The sequence below is a fragment of the Chlorocebus sabaeus genome, chromosome 23 (assembly GCF_047675955.1).
Source record: "Chlorocebus sabaeus isolate Y175 chromosome 23, mChlSab1.0.hap1, whole genome shotgun sequence".
Lineage (NCBI taxonomy): Eukaryota > Metazoa > Chordata > Mammalia > Primates > Cercopithecidae > Chlorocebus > Chlorocebus sabaeus.
This window is the reverse complement of record NC_132926.1, coordinates 40,855,393-40,873,257: the sequence shown is the minus strand read 5'-3', so window position 1 is coordinate 40,873,257 and position 17,865 is coordinate 40,855,393. Positions and strand designations below refer to the sequence as shown.

At 43.5% G+C, this 17,865-nt stretch overlaps 2 protein-coding genes across 4 annotated transcripts in view; both read left to right on the top strand.

Moving 5' to 3' along the window:
• Positions 1-209: 209 nt before the first annotated feature.
• On the top strand, positions 210-4,379 carry LOC103244696 (protocadherin gamma-A1). The gene has a single exon (XM_073010620.1). The coding sequence runs from the start codon at positions 398-400 to the stop codon at positions 2,867-2,869; it is 2,472 nt and encodes an 823-aa protein (XP_072866721.1). The 5' UTR covers positions 210-397; the 3' UTR covers positions 2,870-4,379.
• Positions 4,380-8,832: 4,453 nt separating this feature from the next.
• Positions 8,833-17,865, top strand: part of LOC103245184 (protocadherin gamma-C4) — a 179,238-nt gene continuing 170,205 nt past the window's right edge. Inside the window, exon 1 of one of the 3 annotated variants that reach the window (XM_073010615.1) lies at positions 8,833-11,485. In XM_073010615.1, coding sequence (XP_072866716.1) covers positions 9,062-11,485 — 2,424 coding nt within the window. In that variant the 5' untranslated portion in view covers positions 8,833-9,061. Of the gene's footprint in view, positions 11,486-13,377; positions 16,527-17,865 lie in introns of those variants that run through there. The other 2 variants (XM_073010611.1, XM_073010614.1) reach the window with 2 other exon arrangements.

Genomic DNA, 17,865 nt, shown 5'->3' with positions numbered 1-17,865 from the left:
GAAGTGAACATATAGTTTCTCCTTTTCATACATATATTGTAGAATGATTTCCTTGACAATAGACTAAAACTTAAGAAAATATTAAGTTAATGAGAAAGTTTTAGGTATTTTCTAGGAATGCAGTAACTGGTTAGGACTCTGGGTGCCGCTGTTCACTAATCTGGTAGATACAGGCAGTACACACACTTCAGGAGGAGGGGGGAAAAAAAAGCTCTTGTGCCTCTTAGAACCTCCATAACCGCCAGATTGAAAACAGACTGTCCAAGACTGCCTAAATCCTACTTCTGGATGACTCTCCACTCAGAATTCTCCTGAAAATTGGGTTAATTTCAGCTCAGAAAAGCAGAAACGATACCCTTGGTACTGGACTGGAAGAAAACTACGAAGTGAGAGAGCCATGAAGATTCAGAAAAAGCTGACCGGCTGCAGCAGGCTGATGCTTCTGTGTCTTTCTCTGGAGCTGCTGTTGGAAGCTGGGGCTGGGAATATTCACTACTCAGTGCCGGAAGAGACAGACAAAGGTTCCTTCGTGGGCAACATTGCCAAGGACCTAGGGCTACAACCCCAGGAGCTGGCAGATCGCGGAGTCCGCATCGTCTCCAGAGGTAGGATGCCGCTTTTCACTCTGAATCCTAGAAGTGGCAGCTTGATCACCGCAGGCAGGATAGACCGGGAGGAGCTCTGCGCTCAGCGCATGCCATGTCTCGTGAGTTTTAATATCCTTGTTGAGGATAAAATGAAGCTTTTCCCTGTTGAAGTAGAAATAATTGATATTAATGACAACACTCCCCAATTCCAGTTAGAGGAACTGGAGTTTAAAATGAATGAAATAACCACTCCAGGTACCAGAATCTCATTGCCATTTGGACAAGACCTTGATGTGGGTGTGAACTCACTCCAGAGCTACCAACTCAGTTCTAACCCTCATTTCTCCCTGGATGTGCAACAGGGAGCCGATGGGCCCCAACATCCAGAGATGGTGCTGCGGAGTCCCCTAGACAGAGAAGAAGAAGCTGTCCACCACCTCATCCTCACAGCTTCTGATGGGGGTGACCCAGTCCGTTCAGGGACCCTCAGAATTTACATTCAGGTGGTGGATGCAAATGACAATCCTCCAACATTTACTCAGGCACAATACCATATGAATGTCCCCGAAAACGTGCCACTGGGCACTCGACTGCTCATGGTAAATGCCACTGACCCTGATGAGGGATCTAATGGGGAAGTAACGTACTCCTTTCACAATGTAGACCACAGAGTGGCCCAAATATTTCATTTAGATTCTTACACAGGAGAAATATCAAATAAAGAACCACTAGATTTTGAAGAATACAAAATTTATTCAATGGAAGTTCAAGCCCAGGATGGTTCGGGGCTCATGACTAGAGCTAAGGTACTGATCAAAGTTTTAGATGTAAATGATAATGCCCCAGAAGTGACCATCACTTCTGTCACCACTGCAGTTCCAGAAAACTTTCCTCCTGGGACCATAATTGCTCTTATCAGTGTGCATGACCAGGACTCAGGAGACAATGGCTACACCACATGTTTCATTCCTGGAAATTTACCCTTTAAATTGGAAAAGTTAGTTGATAATTATTACCGTTTAGTGACTGAAAGAACACTGGACAGAGAACTTATCTCTGGGTACAACATCACAGTAACAGCAACAGACCAAGGAACTCCAGCTCTATCTACTGAAACTCACATTTCACTGCTAGTGACAGATATCAATGACAACTCCCCAGTCTTCCATCAGGACTCCTACTCTGCCTACATTCCCGAAAATAACCCCAGAGGAGCCTCCATCTTCTCTGTGAGGGCCCACGACTCGGACAGCAATGAGAATGCACAAATCGCTTACTCCCTAATAGAGGACACCATCCAGGGAGCACCCCTATCTGCATACGTCTCCATCAACTCCGACACTGGGGTCCTGTATGCGCTGCGATCCTTCGACTACGAGCAGTTCCCGGACTTGCAACTGAAAGTGATGGCGCAGGACAGTGGGGACCCGCCCCTCAGCAGCAACGTGTCGCTGAACCTGTTCGTGCTGGACCAGAACGACAACCCGCCGGAGATCCTGTACCCCGCCCTCCCCACAGATGGTTCCACAGGAGTGGAGCTAGCGCCCCGCTCCGCAGAGCCCGGCTACCTGGTGACCAAGGTGGTGGCAGTGGACAGAGACTCGGGCCAGAACGCTTGGCTATCCTACCGCCTGCTCAAGGCCAGCGAACCGGGACTCTTCGCGGTGGGGCTGCACACGGGCGAGGTGCGCACGGCGCGAGCCCTGCTGGACAGAGACGCGCTCAAGCAGAGCCTCGTGGTGGCCGTCCAGGACCACGGCCAGCCCCCTCTCTCCGCCACTGTCACGCTCACCGTGGCCGTGGCAGACAGAATCCCCGACATCCTGGCCGACCTGGGCAGCCTCGAGCCCTCCGCCAAACCCAACGATTCGGACCTCACTCTGTACCTGGTGGTGGCGGTGGCCGCGGTCTCCTGCGTCTTCCTGGCCTTTGTCATCGTGCTGCTGGCACTCAGACTTCGGCGCTGGCACAAGTCACGCCTGCTGCAGGCTTCGGGAGGCGGCTTAGCGAGCATGCCCGGCTCGCACTTTGTGGGCGTGGACGGGGTTCGGGCTTTCCTGCAGACCTATTCCCACGAGGTCTCCCTCACTGCGGACTCTCGGAAGAGCCACCTGATTTTCCCCCAGCCTAACTACGCTGACACGCTCATCAGCCAGGAAAGCTGTGAGAAAAAGGATTTTCTATCAGCACCCCAGTCTTTACTTGAAGACAAAAAGGAACCGTTTTCTCAGGTAAACTTTTGTGATGAATGTATAAGCTATCTAGAGAAAAATAATTCTTGATTCAACTTACTTGCGTTCATTCTTTACTACAGATAGTTCTTCTAACCCATGTATCTTTGTGGCTTTTTATTACAAGTCCTGGAAAATCACGATTAAGTGAGTCTACACGTTCATATGCAGGTATATTTATAATTGTTCTTGCATTGAAAAGGAGACTGTGATCATAATGTAGGTGGTTGGGTTGAAGGTATGTGTGAGATGCCATCTCTGTCTGGAAGGAGCACTGCATTAGAAACAGGGTGATTTAGCTTCTAACATGTTCTTACTTGCCTCTGGGTTAAAGGGTTTGATTAGAAAAGGCTCACCAATATTTAAATGACTAATACTATTTTCAAATTTTCTTGTTATAAATATCTGCTAATTTACCCCAGAATTTAATGTAGACGTCATCTGTCAGGACACTGTGATATTTTATTTGGGAACATTTGAAGAGGTGAAGATTGTCTAAAGTAGTATTTTTAATTGCGTTCATATGAGATTATAGGGATCTATATAAACTGCAATTTTAAATTATTGTTGAATATTTTAGCCCTTTATTCTATCTTTATTATCAGATTTTTTTTAGTTTTGAGACAGGGTCTTGCTGGAGTGCAGTGGCGTGATCATGGCTCACTGCAGGCACTACCTCCTGGGCTTAAGTGATCCTCCCACCTCAGCCTCCCAAAGTGCTGATATTACAGGTGTGAGCAGTGGTGCCTGTACTGAAGAATACATCTATTTAAGTAGTTTATAAAGTAACAAAGTGAACAACAGAAAATTTATCGTGCAACTTGAGAAATAGCTTTGAAGCCTCCTGACTTATACATTATACCTGTAATGAAATCAACTAACAAAAATCAAGTATACATCCTACTTTAATGTGTGTTAACTTTTCAGAAGAAAAAACAAGCATGGTCGGGGAGTAAGTCCATGCTTTTTTATATTTACTCTGCTCCAATAAAATACAGAGATATATAAAATATAAGAGGAAAGCAAAAGCAAAGTGGTTAGCTGGTCTGAAGCCATGTGAGTTACAGTCTTGGACTTCAAAGAAGAAATTGAAAGTTAGGAAATTGCCTCCAGCAATGTAATAGGGACAGAAGTGCTTCAGACTAGATAAATGACCTGGACCAGGCTTACTGCCTGAATCCAAAACAAGCAATGAGGCCCTTCAGCTGGTTAAAAAGGAAGAGAAAGATGCATGAACATGCTGCCTAGCTGGGCGCAGTGGCTCACGTCTGTATTTCCAACAATTTGAGAGGCTGAGGCGGAAAGATCCCTGGAGCCCTGGAGTTCAAGACCAGCCGGACACGGTGGCCTGCAACTGTAGTCCCAGCTACGCGGGGCGGGGCGAGGCGGGGCGGGGCGGGCCGGGGCAGGTGCTGACGTGGCGGGATCGCTTGAGCCCAGGAAGTCAAGGCTTCAGCGAACCGCGATGGTGCCACTGCACTCCAGCCTGGGCAACAAAGCCACACCATGTTAAATAAGTAAATAAATAAATAAATAAATAAAAATAGAAGCTGCCTCCCAATTCCTGTGGTTGTAACTTTCTTGGTAAGCTGTGTAGACCAAGAGAAAGAGACAGACTTGCTGGATAGAGACAGCGAACACCAAGTATCTCTCATGTGAGCTGTGGTATCCAGAATATCACTGCTGGGTATCATTAAAGCGTCATTAAGAGACCCAGTTATGGCCTGGGACCTGAGGTCAGATAGAAATTATTTATTTCAAAACCATTATAAATGAGCACTGAACCCAGGAGGGAAGGAGACAGGGACATAGTGTAGAAAAGAAAAACAAACTAAAACTGAAAATAAACAGAGCTCTTCCACTAAAAATAAATATACAAACCAAAATTTCAAAACACACATGTCTCGTAGAATTTATTGTTGCTAGTAAGAAACTTTCTGTCAACAAACTGTTATCTTTTAAGGTAATCTCTGTTTTTTTCTCTGATAACCATTGAAGACTTTCTCTCATTCTTGCTGTGTGTCTGTTGCATTTTTATTTTTATTTTTTGCTTGGTACCAAGAGTATACTCTCAATTGGTAGCTAAGTTATCTCAGTTCTGGACTTTCTCAGCTCTTATAATCATAACTTTTTCTGTGTATATACAAGTGAGCTACATTTACCTATTAAAGGACAAATATTACAAAATTAGTTGATTCTTAAAATCCATATTCTAATAATACATATACTTAAAATAAAAATACACTGAAACAGTAAAACTAAATATATATGTATGCACGCAAAAAAAGAAAGCAGTCATGTTAATATTAATATAACAACAAAGTTGTATTTAAGGTAACAAACACAAATTGTGATTTTAAAAAATGAACTGATTATAGTTGTAAAAAGAACAGATGATCAAAATAATATTAAAATATGAGCTTCTATTACCAAAAAATGTAGCTTAGAAAATACCAGAATATTTTAACATAATTCCATAAGAAGTAATAGACCCTACAGGGAGAAAGTTCGTTAATATACAGAAGATATAAACAACATAATTTATAAGGTTGATCTATTAGGATTCTAATAGATCTGTTCTACACACAACAAATATGGAATAGTCATCCTTGAACAGATAGACAATCTACAAGTTTATTATCTAGTCATTACAAAAAAGGGTTCAGCGAATTCCAAAGTACCAATAATATACTTGCCTTACAACACATACTTAAATCACAAAGCAAACATTTAAAAATAGAAAAGGGGAAAAAAGTTTGGATATTTACATCCACACCCTTAAATAACTCTTGGATTTCAAAAATCACAATGACAATGACAACTACTCAGAAGAGAAGGATTTAAATATTATTTATTAAAAATTGTGAGATGCAGCTAAAACTAATTAGGAGTAAGTTTATAGACAAATGCAATAATTAAAAAAAAAAAACAAAATTCTTTTTTTTTTTTTTTTTTTTTGTTGAGACGGAGTCTCGCTCTGTCGCCCAGGCTGGAGTGCAGTGGCTGGATCTCAGCTCACTGCAAGCTCCGCCTCCCAGGTTCACGCCATTCTCCTGCCTCAGCCTCCCAAGTAACTGGGACTACAGGTGCCTGCCACCTCGCCCGGCTAGTTTTTTGTATTTTTTTAGTAGAGACAGGGTTTCACTGTGTTAGCCAGGATGGTCTCAATCTCCTGACCTCGTGATCTGCCCGTCTCGGCCTCCCAAAGTGCTGGGATTACAGGTTTGAGCCACCCCGCCTGGCCAAAATTCTTTAAAATACATTAATTTAGCTTGCCATTCAAGAAGATAAAAAACACATAATGAGTATATACTAAAATAAAATGATGCAAAAAATAACAAAGAGATACATTTTTGAAATGCAACCATGGAAGAATTCTGAGGATGAAGTAACAGAAGCAGACAAAAAATGTTATAGTAAAACCAGTGGGGAGAAAATGAAAATTCTGTCAAGTCTAATGTCAGGACTCATTTAAGAGAGCCAGGCACAATGGCATATCTATAATCCCAGCTATTGAGTAGGCTGAGGCAGTAGGATTGCTTGAACCCAGGAGTTTGAATCCAGCCTGGGCAGTATAACAAGACCCAAACTCTATAAAACAAAACAAACACAAACACAAAAATAAAAATAAAAAAACCAAAGCAAGATATACCATAGTAACTCTACAAGAAAACATGGTGAGTTGGTATCAATTATTTCCAATATATTTTTCTTCAGTCTTCTAAGAGGAATAGATGAAAGTAAAAATGAGAAAATTTCAACAAGGAAGGAGTCAAAAGGCAAACAGACTAAAGGGTCACCAGAAATGGGCAATTCCACTTATACCACTTATAAAAATTAATTCAAAATGGATCAAAGAAGCAATATTCAGAAACAATAAAACCCTTTTAGCCATAATGTTTAAGAACTAAAACTATACAACTCTCAGAAGAAAACAGGAGGAAACCTTCATAACATTGATTTTGGCAATGATTTCTTGGATATGACACCAAAAGCACAAGCAACAAAAGAAAAAAAAAGGTATACTGGACTTTATCACAATTAAAAACTATGTGCAGCAAAGAACAATATCAATAGAGTGAAAAGGCAGCCCACAGAATGAGAGAAAATGTTTCAAAATCATGTATCTAAGAATGGATATCCAGAATAAAGAACTCCCACAATTCAACAACAAAACCTCCCAAACAATTGGATGTTAAAATGAGCAAAGGACTTGAATAGGCATTTCTCCAAAGATGATATACAAATGGCCAAAACCATATGAAAAGATGTTCAACATCACTAGTCATATGTTCAACATCACTAGTCATTAGGGAAATGCAAATCAAAACCGTAATGAGATACTACTTCACATTCATTAGAATTGCTGTCATAAAAGAAAAGAAAATAAGTGTTAACAAGAATATGGAGAAATTGGAATTCTTGTGCATTGCTGGTGAATATAAAATGATACAATTGCTGTGGAAAATGGTATGGTGATTCCTCAAAAATTTAAACATAGGATTACCATATAATCCAGCAATTCCACTCTGGTTATTACCCAAAAGAAGTGAAAGTAGGGACTTCAACAGATATTTGTACACCTATGTTTATGGCAGCATTAGTCACAATAGTTGAAAAGTGGAAGTAACCCAAGTGTCCATTGACAGATGAATGGGTAAACAAAAAGTGGTTCACAAATACAATGGACTATTATTCAGCCTTAAAAAGGAAGGGAATTCTGTTACATGCTACAATATGGACGAACTTCAAAGACATGTTGTCAAGTGAAATAAACCTGTCAAAAAATGACAAATACTATACAATTCCTCATATATGAAGTTCCTAGATTAGTCAAACTCATAGAGCAAAAGGTAGAATGGTAGCTGCCAGGGACTGGGTGAAAGGCAATGGGGAGTTACTATTTAATAAGTACAGAGTTTCAGTTGGGGAGGATGAAAAAGTTCTGGAGGTGGATGGTGATAATGATCACACCAGAATGTAATTTGAATGTACTTAATGTCACAGAATTGTATGCTTGACAATGGTCAAAATGATAAAGATAAAACAGGAGTAAGAAGACATCCACTGCATTGTATTTTACACCCTTGGAAAATGAATATCAGAAAAAGAACTTGACAACCTCAAACAATTTTGAGTGACTGATTCCAAAAACCCCTTCCAGCTCTAGCTTTATCAAATAGATCTGCTTTCCATTTCTGTAATGTTCCATGCTGTCTCTCACCTTGAAGCATTTATTCTGAGGTTCTAGAACAATTCTTCAGCCTTTTTCTTGATTCAATCCTACTTTTTAGGATTCAGCTTCAATCATGCCCTCAAAAAGACTTTTCTGACCCCAAATCTAGACTGGATACCCTTCCTAGGTATTCCTCCATCACCCAGTGTTTCCTACCTCATATCATGGCAGTTACACTCTCTTTATCACTCTCATTACTCTGTTACACTCTCTTTACTTTCTTATGTCCTCCTCCAACCTTCATGCTTGAGACCAGGGCCTGTGTTTATCATGTTCACCATTTCTATCTCCAGCTCCAGTCATGCAAAGTGGGAGGCACATGTACCCAACTAAGTGTCTGATGATTCAATAATTTAAAGGCAGATTTTGAAGGTAAATGCTAAGCCATCAACCACAAAAGTTCAAAATATATAACCTTAGAAGAAAATGTAGCTAACGTTTCTTAATTGATCTTACTGCTTCTGATTATACAATAAGAGATGGAAGATGTTTGTAGCAAGAGCAGTGGTGGCATTGATTAATGCCTTGAGCAGTCAATAATACTTTCCTAGCAACTATTCTGAAGGTCATATTCATTTATACCAGTCTTATTAATCCTGATAAAAAAGATTCCTGTTTTGAAAGATCTAATTCTAGGGTATCTTAGAGCTGTAAGATTCTTTAAATCACCTTGAAAGTCAACAAAGGCAAACAAACAAGAAGTAACTTAGGTTTTCCTGAGCAGGTGCAGAAATTATTTAGGCCTCTGAGCGTCGCTGTTGACCACCTAAGGAGTAAAAAGCAGCAAAGCCATCCAATCCAGCAACACGTCTCCCACAGCACAAGAGGCTGGAGGTTTGGCCCTAAAGCTTCAGGGCACCAAAGAAATTCAGTCGAACAGCCCACCATTTGTCTCCATAGGGACCTGGGTCCTGTAAATGCTGGTCATCTCACAGCCTGAGGAATAAAGATTGGAATCCGCACTGAATGCTGGAAGTTGACTCGGAGAAAACTGCGACAGGAAGGAAATGGCAGCTCTGCAAAAGTTGCCACACTGCAGAAAGCTGGTCCTGCTGTGCTTCCTTTTGGCGACCCTGTGGGAGGCCAGGGCTGGGCAGATTCGCTATTCTGTGCCGGAAGAGATCGACAGAGGCTCCTTCGTAGGCAACATCGCCAAGGACTTGGGTTTGGAGCCCCTGGCACTGGCAGAGCGGGGAGTCCGCATCGTCTCCAGAGGTAGGACCCAGCTCTTTGCTCTGAACCCGCGAAGCGGCAGCTTGGTCACTGCGAGCAGGATAGACCGGGAGGAGCTCTGCGCTCAGAGCGCACCGTGTCTGTTGAATTTTAACATCCTGCTGGAGGACAAATTGACTATTTATTCAGTAGAGGTGGAAATAACAGATATTAACGATAATGCCCCTCGCTTTGGAGTAGAGGAACTGGAGCTAAAAATCAGTGAAACCACTACGCCAGGATTCCGGATTCCTCTTAAGAATGCGCATGATGCGGACGTAGGTGAGAACGCCCTTCAGAAGTACGCACTCAACCTAAATGATCACTTCTCCCTGGACGTGCGAAGCGGAGTTGATGGGAACAAGTACCCAGAACTGGTGCTGGAGCGCGCTCTGGACCGCGAGGAAGAGGCTGTTCACCACCTCGTTCTCGTGGCTTCTGATGGGGGTGACCCAGTGCTATCTGGCACCTCCCGCATCTGCGTGAAGGTCCTGGATGTGAACGACAACGCGCCTGTTTTTACACAGCCCGAGTACCGCATAAGCGTTCCCGAGAATACGCCCGTGGACACCAGGATACTCACGGTGACCGCCACTGACGCAGATGAGGGCTACAACGCTCAAGTGGCATATTTTCTAGAGAAAAGCCCTGGAGAAACCTCAGAGGTATTTGAGCTTAAGTCAACATCTGGAGATCTGACAATCATAAAAGATCTAGATTATGAGGATGCTACATTCCATGAAATTGATATTGAAGCTCAGGATGGTCCGGGCCTTCTAACCAGAACGAAGGTTATCATTACGGTTCTGGACGTGAATGACAATGCCCCAGAATTTTACATGACATCTGCTACTAGCTCAGTTTCTGAAGACTCTCCTCCAGGAACCGTAATTGGGCTTTTTAATGTACATGATAGAGACTCTGGGCAGAATGCATTCATCACCTGTTCACTCCCTGAGAATCTTCCCTTTAAGTTAGAAAAGTCAGTGGACGATTACTACCGACTGGTTACAACCAGAGCCCTTGACAGGGAACAGTTTTCCTTTTACAACATCACTCTAACCGCTAAAGATGGAGGGAACCCCTCCCTGTCCACGGATGCTCACGTTTTGCTCCAGGTGGCAGACATCAACGACAACGCGCCCGCCTTCTCCCGCACATCCTACTCCGCCTACATTCCTGAAAACAACCCCAGAGGAGCCTCTGTCTTCTCAGTGACGGCCCATGACCCCGACAGCAACGACAATGCTCATGTAACTTACTCTTTCGCGGAGGACACTGTTCAGGGGGCACCCTTATCCTCTTACATCTCTATCAACTCTGACACTGGAGTCCTCTATGCACTGCGCTCCTTTGATTACGAGCAGTTCAGAGACTTGCAACTGTGGGTGATGGCGCGGGACAGCGGGAACCCTCCACTCAGTAGCAATGTATCAGTAAGCCTGTTCGTGCTGGACCAGAACGACAATGCGCCCGAGATCCTGTACCCCGCCCTCCCCACAGATGGTTCCACCGGCGTGGAGCTGGCGCCCCGCTCCGCAGAGCCCGGCTACCTGGTGACCAAGGTGGTGGCGGTGGACAGAGACTCGGGCCAGAACGCTTGGCTGTCTTACCACCTGCTCAAGGCCAGCGAGCTAGGACTCTTCGCGGTGGGGCTGCACACGGGCGAGGTGCGCACGGCGCGAGCCCTGCTGGACAGAGACGCGCTCAAGCAGAGCCTCGTGGTGGCCGTCCAGGACCACGGCCAGCCCCCTCTCTCCACCACTGTCACGCTCACCGTGGCCGTGGCAGACAGAATCCCCGACATCCTGGCCGACCTGGGCAGCCTCGAGCCCTCCGCCAAACCCAACGATTCGGACCTCACTCTGTACCTGGTGGTGGCGGTGGCCGCGGTCTCCTGCGTCTTCCTGGCCTTTGTCATCGTGCTGCTGGCGCTCAGGCTTCGGCGCTGGCACAAGTCACGCCTGATGCAGGCTTCAGGAGGCAACTTGACAGGCATGCCCAGCTCGCACTTTGTGGGCGTGAATGGGGTGCGGGCTTTCCTGCAGACCTATTCCCACGAGGTCTCCCTCACTGCGGACTCGCGGAAGAGTCACCTGATCTTCCCCCAGCCCAACTACGCTGACACGCTCATCAGCCAGGAGAGCTGTGAGAAAAAGGATTTTTTATCAGCTCCTCAATCTCTACTCGAAGATGAAAGAGAAGAAACGTCTTCTCAGGTAATCTATCTTTTCACAACATCCGTACAAGCTAGTTTGCTGAAGTAATTCACTTACTTGTTTACTATATCTATTTTGTTCCCCATATTTCCTTGAGGGCAGAGTCAAGTTGTAGGAAGTGAGTCTTGGTGAATTATTTCTTGGTAGGTCTTAGTGTTCACAGGCTGTAAGAGGAAGAAGAGACACGAGAATCGTTGTGCAATGAATGTAAACCAGGAGCTAATAGATGATTATCCAAAGAGCACTGCATTGAGTAACTAGGGTATCTGGTCTCTCACACTTTCTTCTTCACCCCTGGGCAAATAATCTCATCCACCCAGATCAACAATTTTTTCTTTGTTAAAAATATAAAGATTGGAGTTTATGTTTGCTCAAGTCCTTTCTTCTTTTAAAATATGACTTTTACTTTATATTTGAATCTGTATATGAACAGTGAAACACCTTAGTCGGCTAATTCTTTCTCATTCAGTCTTAATATATTTCTCTCAGTTTGACAGCAAAATTGTTTTCCTTAACTTGCATGCCCTTCCCTGTTAAAAATATGGAAATTTAGAAATATACGTTCCTTACGGTGTTTCCGGAAGTTATGTCATATTATTTAGGCTTAGTTTTAAAAATCACATTAGTCTCTAAGCTATATGCTTCTTGAAGAAGTGACTGACTTATCATCTGCTCTATAATAAAGTTGTAGAGTAGTAATAAACAGGTTTCTCCTTTTCTTATCTTTCTCATATGTGGGAACCATATTGCCTTTTAATCTTTAAAATAATATATATCCTCAATATAGTTTTGCTTAAAGAAAAGATACAAAAGATTCATATCATACAATTGTCCAGAACCATCTTTTGTATACATCTCTCTTCTCAAGGTTTCTACTCACAGTAGCTGCTAGAAATGTTCCCAATCCCTCACCCAATCCCAGTGCCCCTCTGAACAATTTTCTTTTCCCATTCCTCTTCCTATGTTGGCTTTTAGTATGTTGGTTATGTATTTAATAACAGAGAACAATAAACACACTAATGTTCTATGTAAATGGCATAATTTTTAATTTTTATTTGGAAATTATCATGTACCAATTGAGCCTTTTATTGAATGACACCGTATCTCTCAAAGTGCCGTGATTCTTTATGTTGCATCTTTTCTGAGGCAACGTGTTGTTTTGGTTACTATTACATAATTCTCTATGAGTAAAATTGGAACTCACTGTGGCATAATATGTCACAATATCTTTACTTGTAAGTGAATAATAAAGTATAAACAGGATAATTAAAGCAGTTATTTTTAGTGTGTGTAGTAACTCCACAAGAATAAATGCCTTATGCATAGATATGTCATGCATCATGATTGAAATGACAAATATATGTGTTTATATTTCTGTGCTTGGAAACTTATAGAGAAAGAGATTCTGGAACATAAAAGCTTATTTTTACTAGTTTTAGTTGTGGGTTTTGAAAAAACATCCTTACAGTCTAGGTTTAAACAAAGCAAACTTCTTTCAGTACCCTGAGGGGCTGTGATTTCTCTCTCACATCTAGGCATTGTCATGCTGTTCTCTCCCACATCCAGGCCTTTTCACTGATCCACTCCTCTCATGTTTCCTGGGAAAGCCTTTGCTAACCTTAAAGGCCCAATTGAAGGCCCCCCTAACCCCTTCGGCTTTTCCCACTATGGTAATTATCTCAGCACGCTACAATTCCCTGTTTGCTTTTATATCCTTATAATCTCTGTGAAGGAAGTGACTGTGTCTGTATTGTTCACCTGAAATCCCTAAACATATTGTCTGACACCTAATTATGTATTTGTTTAATGAATATTAAATAACAAATATTGAAACTAAGTCATCAGGTCACCAAGAACAAACTTAAAGAAATATAATATATAAATATGGGTGATATTTCTGTGTGCTTCTTTTCTTCTTTTCCTTCTCTCAGCTCTTAGAGAGTTAAAAGTATAGAGAGGGAAAGGTGAAAGATATCTTATCAAATAACCCTGATAAATGTAGTAAGTATAACAATAAACACATTATCAAGATACAGTGGTTGAAGAACAAGTGGTGGTCATGTCTTTTAATAGTTGTGTTGGTCCTTAGGGCCAGTTCTTTGTTACTGTGTGTTTCTTAAACTGAACAGTTCAAAACGGTTAACTCCACTATGTCTGAAGCAATATTGGTGGCATTAAGGTTAGTGCATGGATTCCCAAGAAAGATAACTTGAGGCCACACTGTTTAACATATATCAATTCAATTATGTTCAATCAACACTAGTCCTCTTATCTCTGACAAGAAGGATTTCAGGTCTTGGATAATTCAAAAATAATCATCTGTGTTTGTCTGAGAGGATGCAGTAAACGGTTAGGCCTCTTAGTGTCGCTGTTGACCACTCAAGAAGGAGAACGCAGCTGGAGAACTAGTCCACCATTTCCTTGCTCCTGCAATGCAAAGAACCAGCAAATTAGACTCAGAAAATCCGAGGCGGCTGCCAACCTCACCTCTTAGTCAACGAGCGGTTTGACCTGTGAATTAGGCCCGTAAAATACTTCGTTTCTTGAGAAAATAAGATTGGAGTCCGTCGTGGGAAACTGGAACCGAATTCAGAGAAAGCTATTCCCCGAAAAGGAAATGACCAAATGCCTGAGTTTCCGAAATGGCAGAGGACTGGCCCTGCTGTGCGCGCTTCTGGGGACGCTGTGTGAAACAGGATCCGGTCAGATCCGCTACTCGGTATCTGAGGAGCAAGATAAAAGTTCCTTCGTGGGCAACATCGCTAAAGACCTGGGGTTAGAGCCCCGGGAGCTGGCTGAGCGCGGAGTCCGCATCGTCTCCAGAGGTAGGACGCAACTTTTCTCTCTGAATCCGCGAAGCGGTGGCTTGGTTACCGCGGAGAGGATAGACCGGGAGGAGCTCTGCGCTCAGATCCCGCTGTGTCTGGTAAAATTTAACATCCTGGTTGAGGATAAATTGAAAATTTTTGAAGTAGAAATAGAAATTAAAGATATTAATGATAATGCTCCTAATTTCCCAACAGAGGAATTGGAAATAAAAATTGGTGAACTAACGGTTCCTGGAACCCGATTTCCACTTAAAACTGCTTTTGACCCAGATGTAGGCATGAACTCCCTGCAGAACTACAAGCTTAGCCCTAATGACTACTTCTCCCTGGCTGTGAATAGCATCTCTGAGGGGGCCAAGTATCCAGAGCTGGTGCTGGAGCAGGCCCTGGACCGTGAGAAAAAAGAAATTCACCAGCTTGTCCTGGTTGCCTCTGATGGTGGCGACCCTGTCCACTCTGGCAACTTGCACATCCAAGTGATAGTCCTGGATGCAAATGACAACCCACCAATGTTTACTCAGTCTGAGTACCGTGTAAGTGTTTGGGAGAACGTGCCTGTGGGTACCCGGCTGCTCACGGTGAATGCTACTGACCCTGATGAGGGATTCAACGCTCAAGTGTCTTATATTCTAGATAAAATGCCTGGGAAAATCGCTGAGATTTTCCATCTCAACTCAGTAAGTGGAGAAGTTTCAATATTAAAAAATCTAGATTATGAGGATGCCATGTTCTATGAAATTAAAATTGAAGCACAGGATGGACCAGGTCTTCTTTCAAGAGCCAAGATTCTACTCACGGTTCTGGATGTGAATGACAATGCTCCAGAAATTACAATTACGTCTCTCACAGGCTCAGTCCCAGAAGAGGGCACCGTTGGAAGAGAAATTGCTCTTATCGATGTGCATGACCGAGATTCTGGGCAGAATGGGCAGGTTGCAGTTTTTGTCCTGGGAAATCTGCCATTTAAGTTAGAAAAATCAATAGACCAATATTACCGCTTAGTGACGGCCACATCCCTAGACCGCGAACAAATGTCAGAATATAACATCAGTCTGAGAGCCTCAGATGGGGGAAGCCCGCCACTGTCCACAGAAATTCACATCATCCTGAATGTAATTGACATCAATGACAACCCACCCACCTTCCCTCACTTATCCTACTCCGCCTACATTCCAGAAAACAACCCCAGAGGGGCCTCCATCTTCTCAGTGACGGCCCAGGACCCAGATAGCAACGACAACGCCCGCATCACTTATGCATTGACCGAGGACACCCTCCAGGGGGCGCCCCTGTCCTCCTACGTCTCCATCAACTCCAACACTGGCGTCCTATATGCGCTGCGATCCTTCGACTACGAGCAATTTAGAGACTTGAAACTACTGGTGACAGCCAGCGACAGCAGGAACCCTCCACTCAGCAGCAACGTGTCGCTGAACCTGTTCGTGCTGGACCAGAACGACAATGAGCCCGAGATCCTGTATCCCGCCCTCCCCACAGATGGTTCCACCGGCGTGGAGCTGGCGCCCCGTTCCGCAGAGCCGGGTTACCTGGTGACCAAGGTGGTGGCGGTGGACAGAGACTCGGGCCAGAACGCTTGGCTGTCCTACCGCCTGCTCAAGGCCAGCGAACCGGGACTCTTCGCGGTGGGGCTGCACACGGGCGAGGTGCGCACGGCGCGAGCCCTGCTGGACAGAGACGCGCTCAAGCAGAGCCTCGTGGTGGCCGTCCAGGACCACGGCCAGCCCCCTCTCTCCGCCACTGTCACGCTTACCGTGGCCGTGGCAGACAGGATCCCCGACATCCTGGCCGATCTGGGCAGCCTCGAGCCCTCCGCCAAACCCAACGATTCGGACCTCACTCTGTACCTGGTGGTGGCGGTGGCCGCGGTCTCCTGCGTCTTCCTGGCCTTTGTCATCGTGCTGCTGGCGCTCAGGCTTCGGCGCTGGCACAAGTCACGTCTGCTGCAGGCTTCGGGAGGCGGCTTAGCGAGCATGCCCGGCTCGCACTTTGTGGGCGTGGACGGGGTTCGGGCTTTCCTGCAGACCTATTCCCACGAGGTCTCCCTCACTGCGGACTCTCGGAAGAGCCACCTGATTTTCCCCCAGCCCAACTACGCGGACACGCTCATCAGCCAGGAGAGCTGTGAGAAAAGCGAGCCTCTTCTGGTAACTCAGGATTTACTTGAAACGAAAGGAGATTCCAACCTATTTCAGGTGAGTTTATTTATTTCTTTGAATATTATGAAGAACAATTATGAGAATGTGGTTATTATAAAGCTTTAACACATATGTGTTTGAGAAATAAAGTCATGAGGTTGTCATTAGTCCTTTGGCTAAATATTTGTCCCCCTTTCTTTCTGGGCCTATAGTAGGACTGCACTCCCTGGTCTGATTATGGTTGAGTGGGCTTAGGGAAACAATAATACATTGTGAGTGGAGGTAAAGTGTATCACTTCCTAGAAGAATCTGCAATTGTGAGAATTTTCGATCTCTAAGTTACTATTTGAAATTGTGACTGCTCCTTCTACCTGGGTCCTTGAGTAACTATGATGAGAGAACCACAACACTGGTCTGTATACCTGTGATAAATAGGCCTTTTTCATTTTAAATTCCTGTGCTTTGGAGTTTGTCATTCCAGCCTATATAGCCTATCCTGATACATACAAGTAAAAATACATATGAATAAAATATATTTTATATGCCCATGAAATTAAATTATGTTTAACTCCTTCCAAGACAAATGAAAAAGTAGAGGCTGATCAAATGGTTTTACCTATAATGCCTGTTATGTATGCCTAAAGTATATGCTTATGTGTGTATTCATATTTCAACATTTTGCCTGAGGGTGGAAAGTTCACCTACCTAAACTATTATGAGCCTTGGAGTGGTATTTCTTGCCCTTGAGAAGGATATTAAAAATAAGTAAGGGAATATGTCTCAGCCTCTGTGGCAGATTTCCAGACCGTCTCTTCCAACAATGGAATAGAAGTCCCTTCTTTTGTTATGTTCTACAACTTTCTTCATCCAGAAATTGTTGGCTTATTCTGCAATTTATGAAATTATTTTCACTCATGAAATCATGTAAGAGAGTCATCCAAAATTAGACCAAAATATATTTTATTAGAACCCAAACGAAAGAATAGATTCCTCCCTCAATATATTAGGAAAAGGCACATTTAAATGTATGAGACAACAGGGCCAGAACACAAAAGCTGTAAGCAGAGTAAGGTGTATTCTGACTCAAACATGCAAATACATCACAGAATTTAAAAGGCCCATAGCCAGGAGAGGACTTCTGAGCCTAGGACTTCGAGACCTACTTGGGCAACATAGTATGATCCTGTCTCAAAAGAAAAAGGCATGTAACTTTTAACGTATCATTTTTAGAAAAAAAAAAATGTTTATAGTATCAGTATCACTTTCCCTGTAAGGAGAAAAAAAAGTTAATTAGCTAGTGTCAGGGGGGATTTGTATGCTCAAAGAGAATTTCTAAGAATTCTATATGAAATATAGCCTACATATGTGTCATGAAAATACACTGAGAATATGGAAC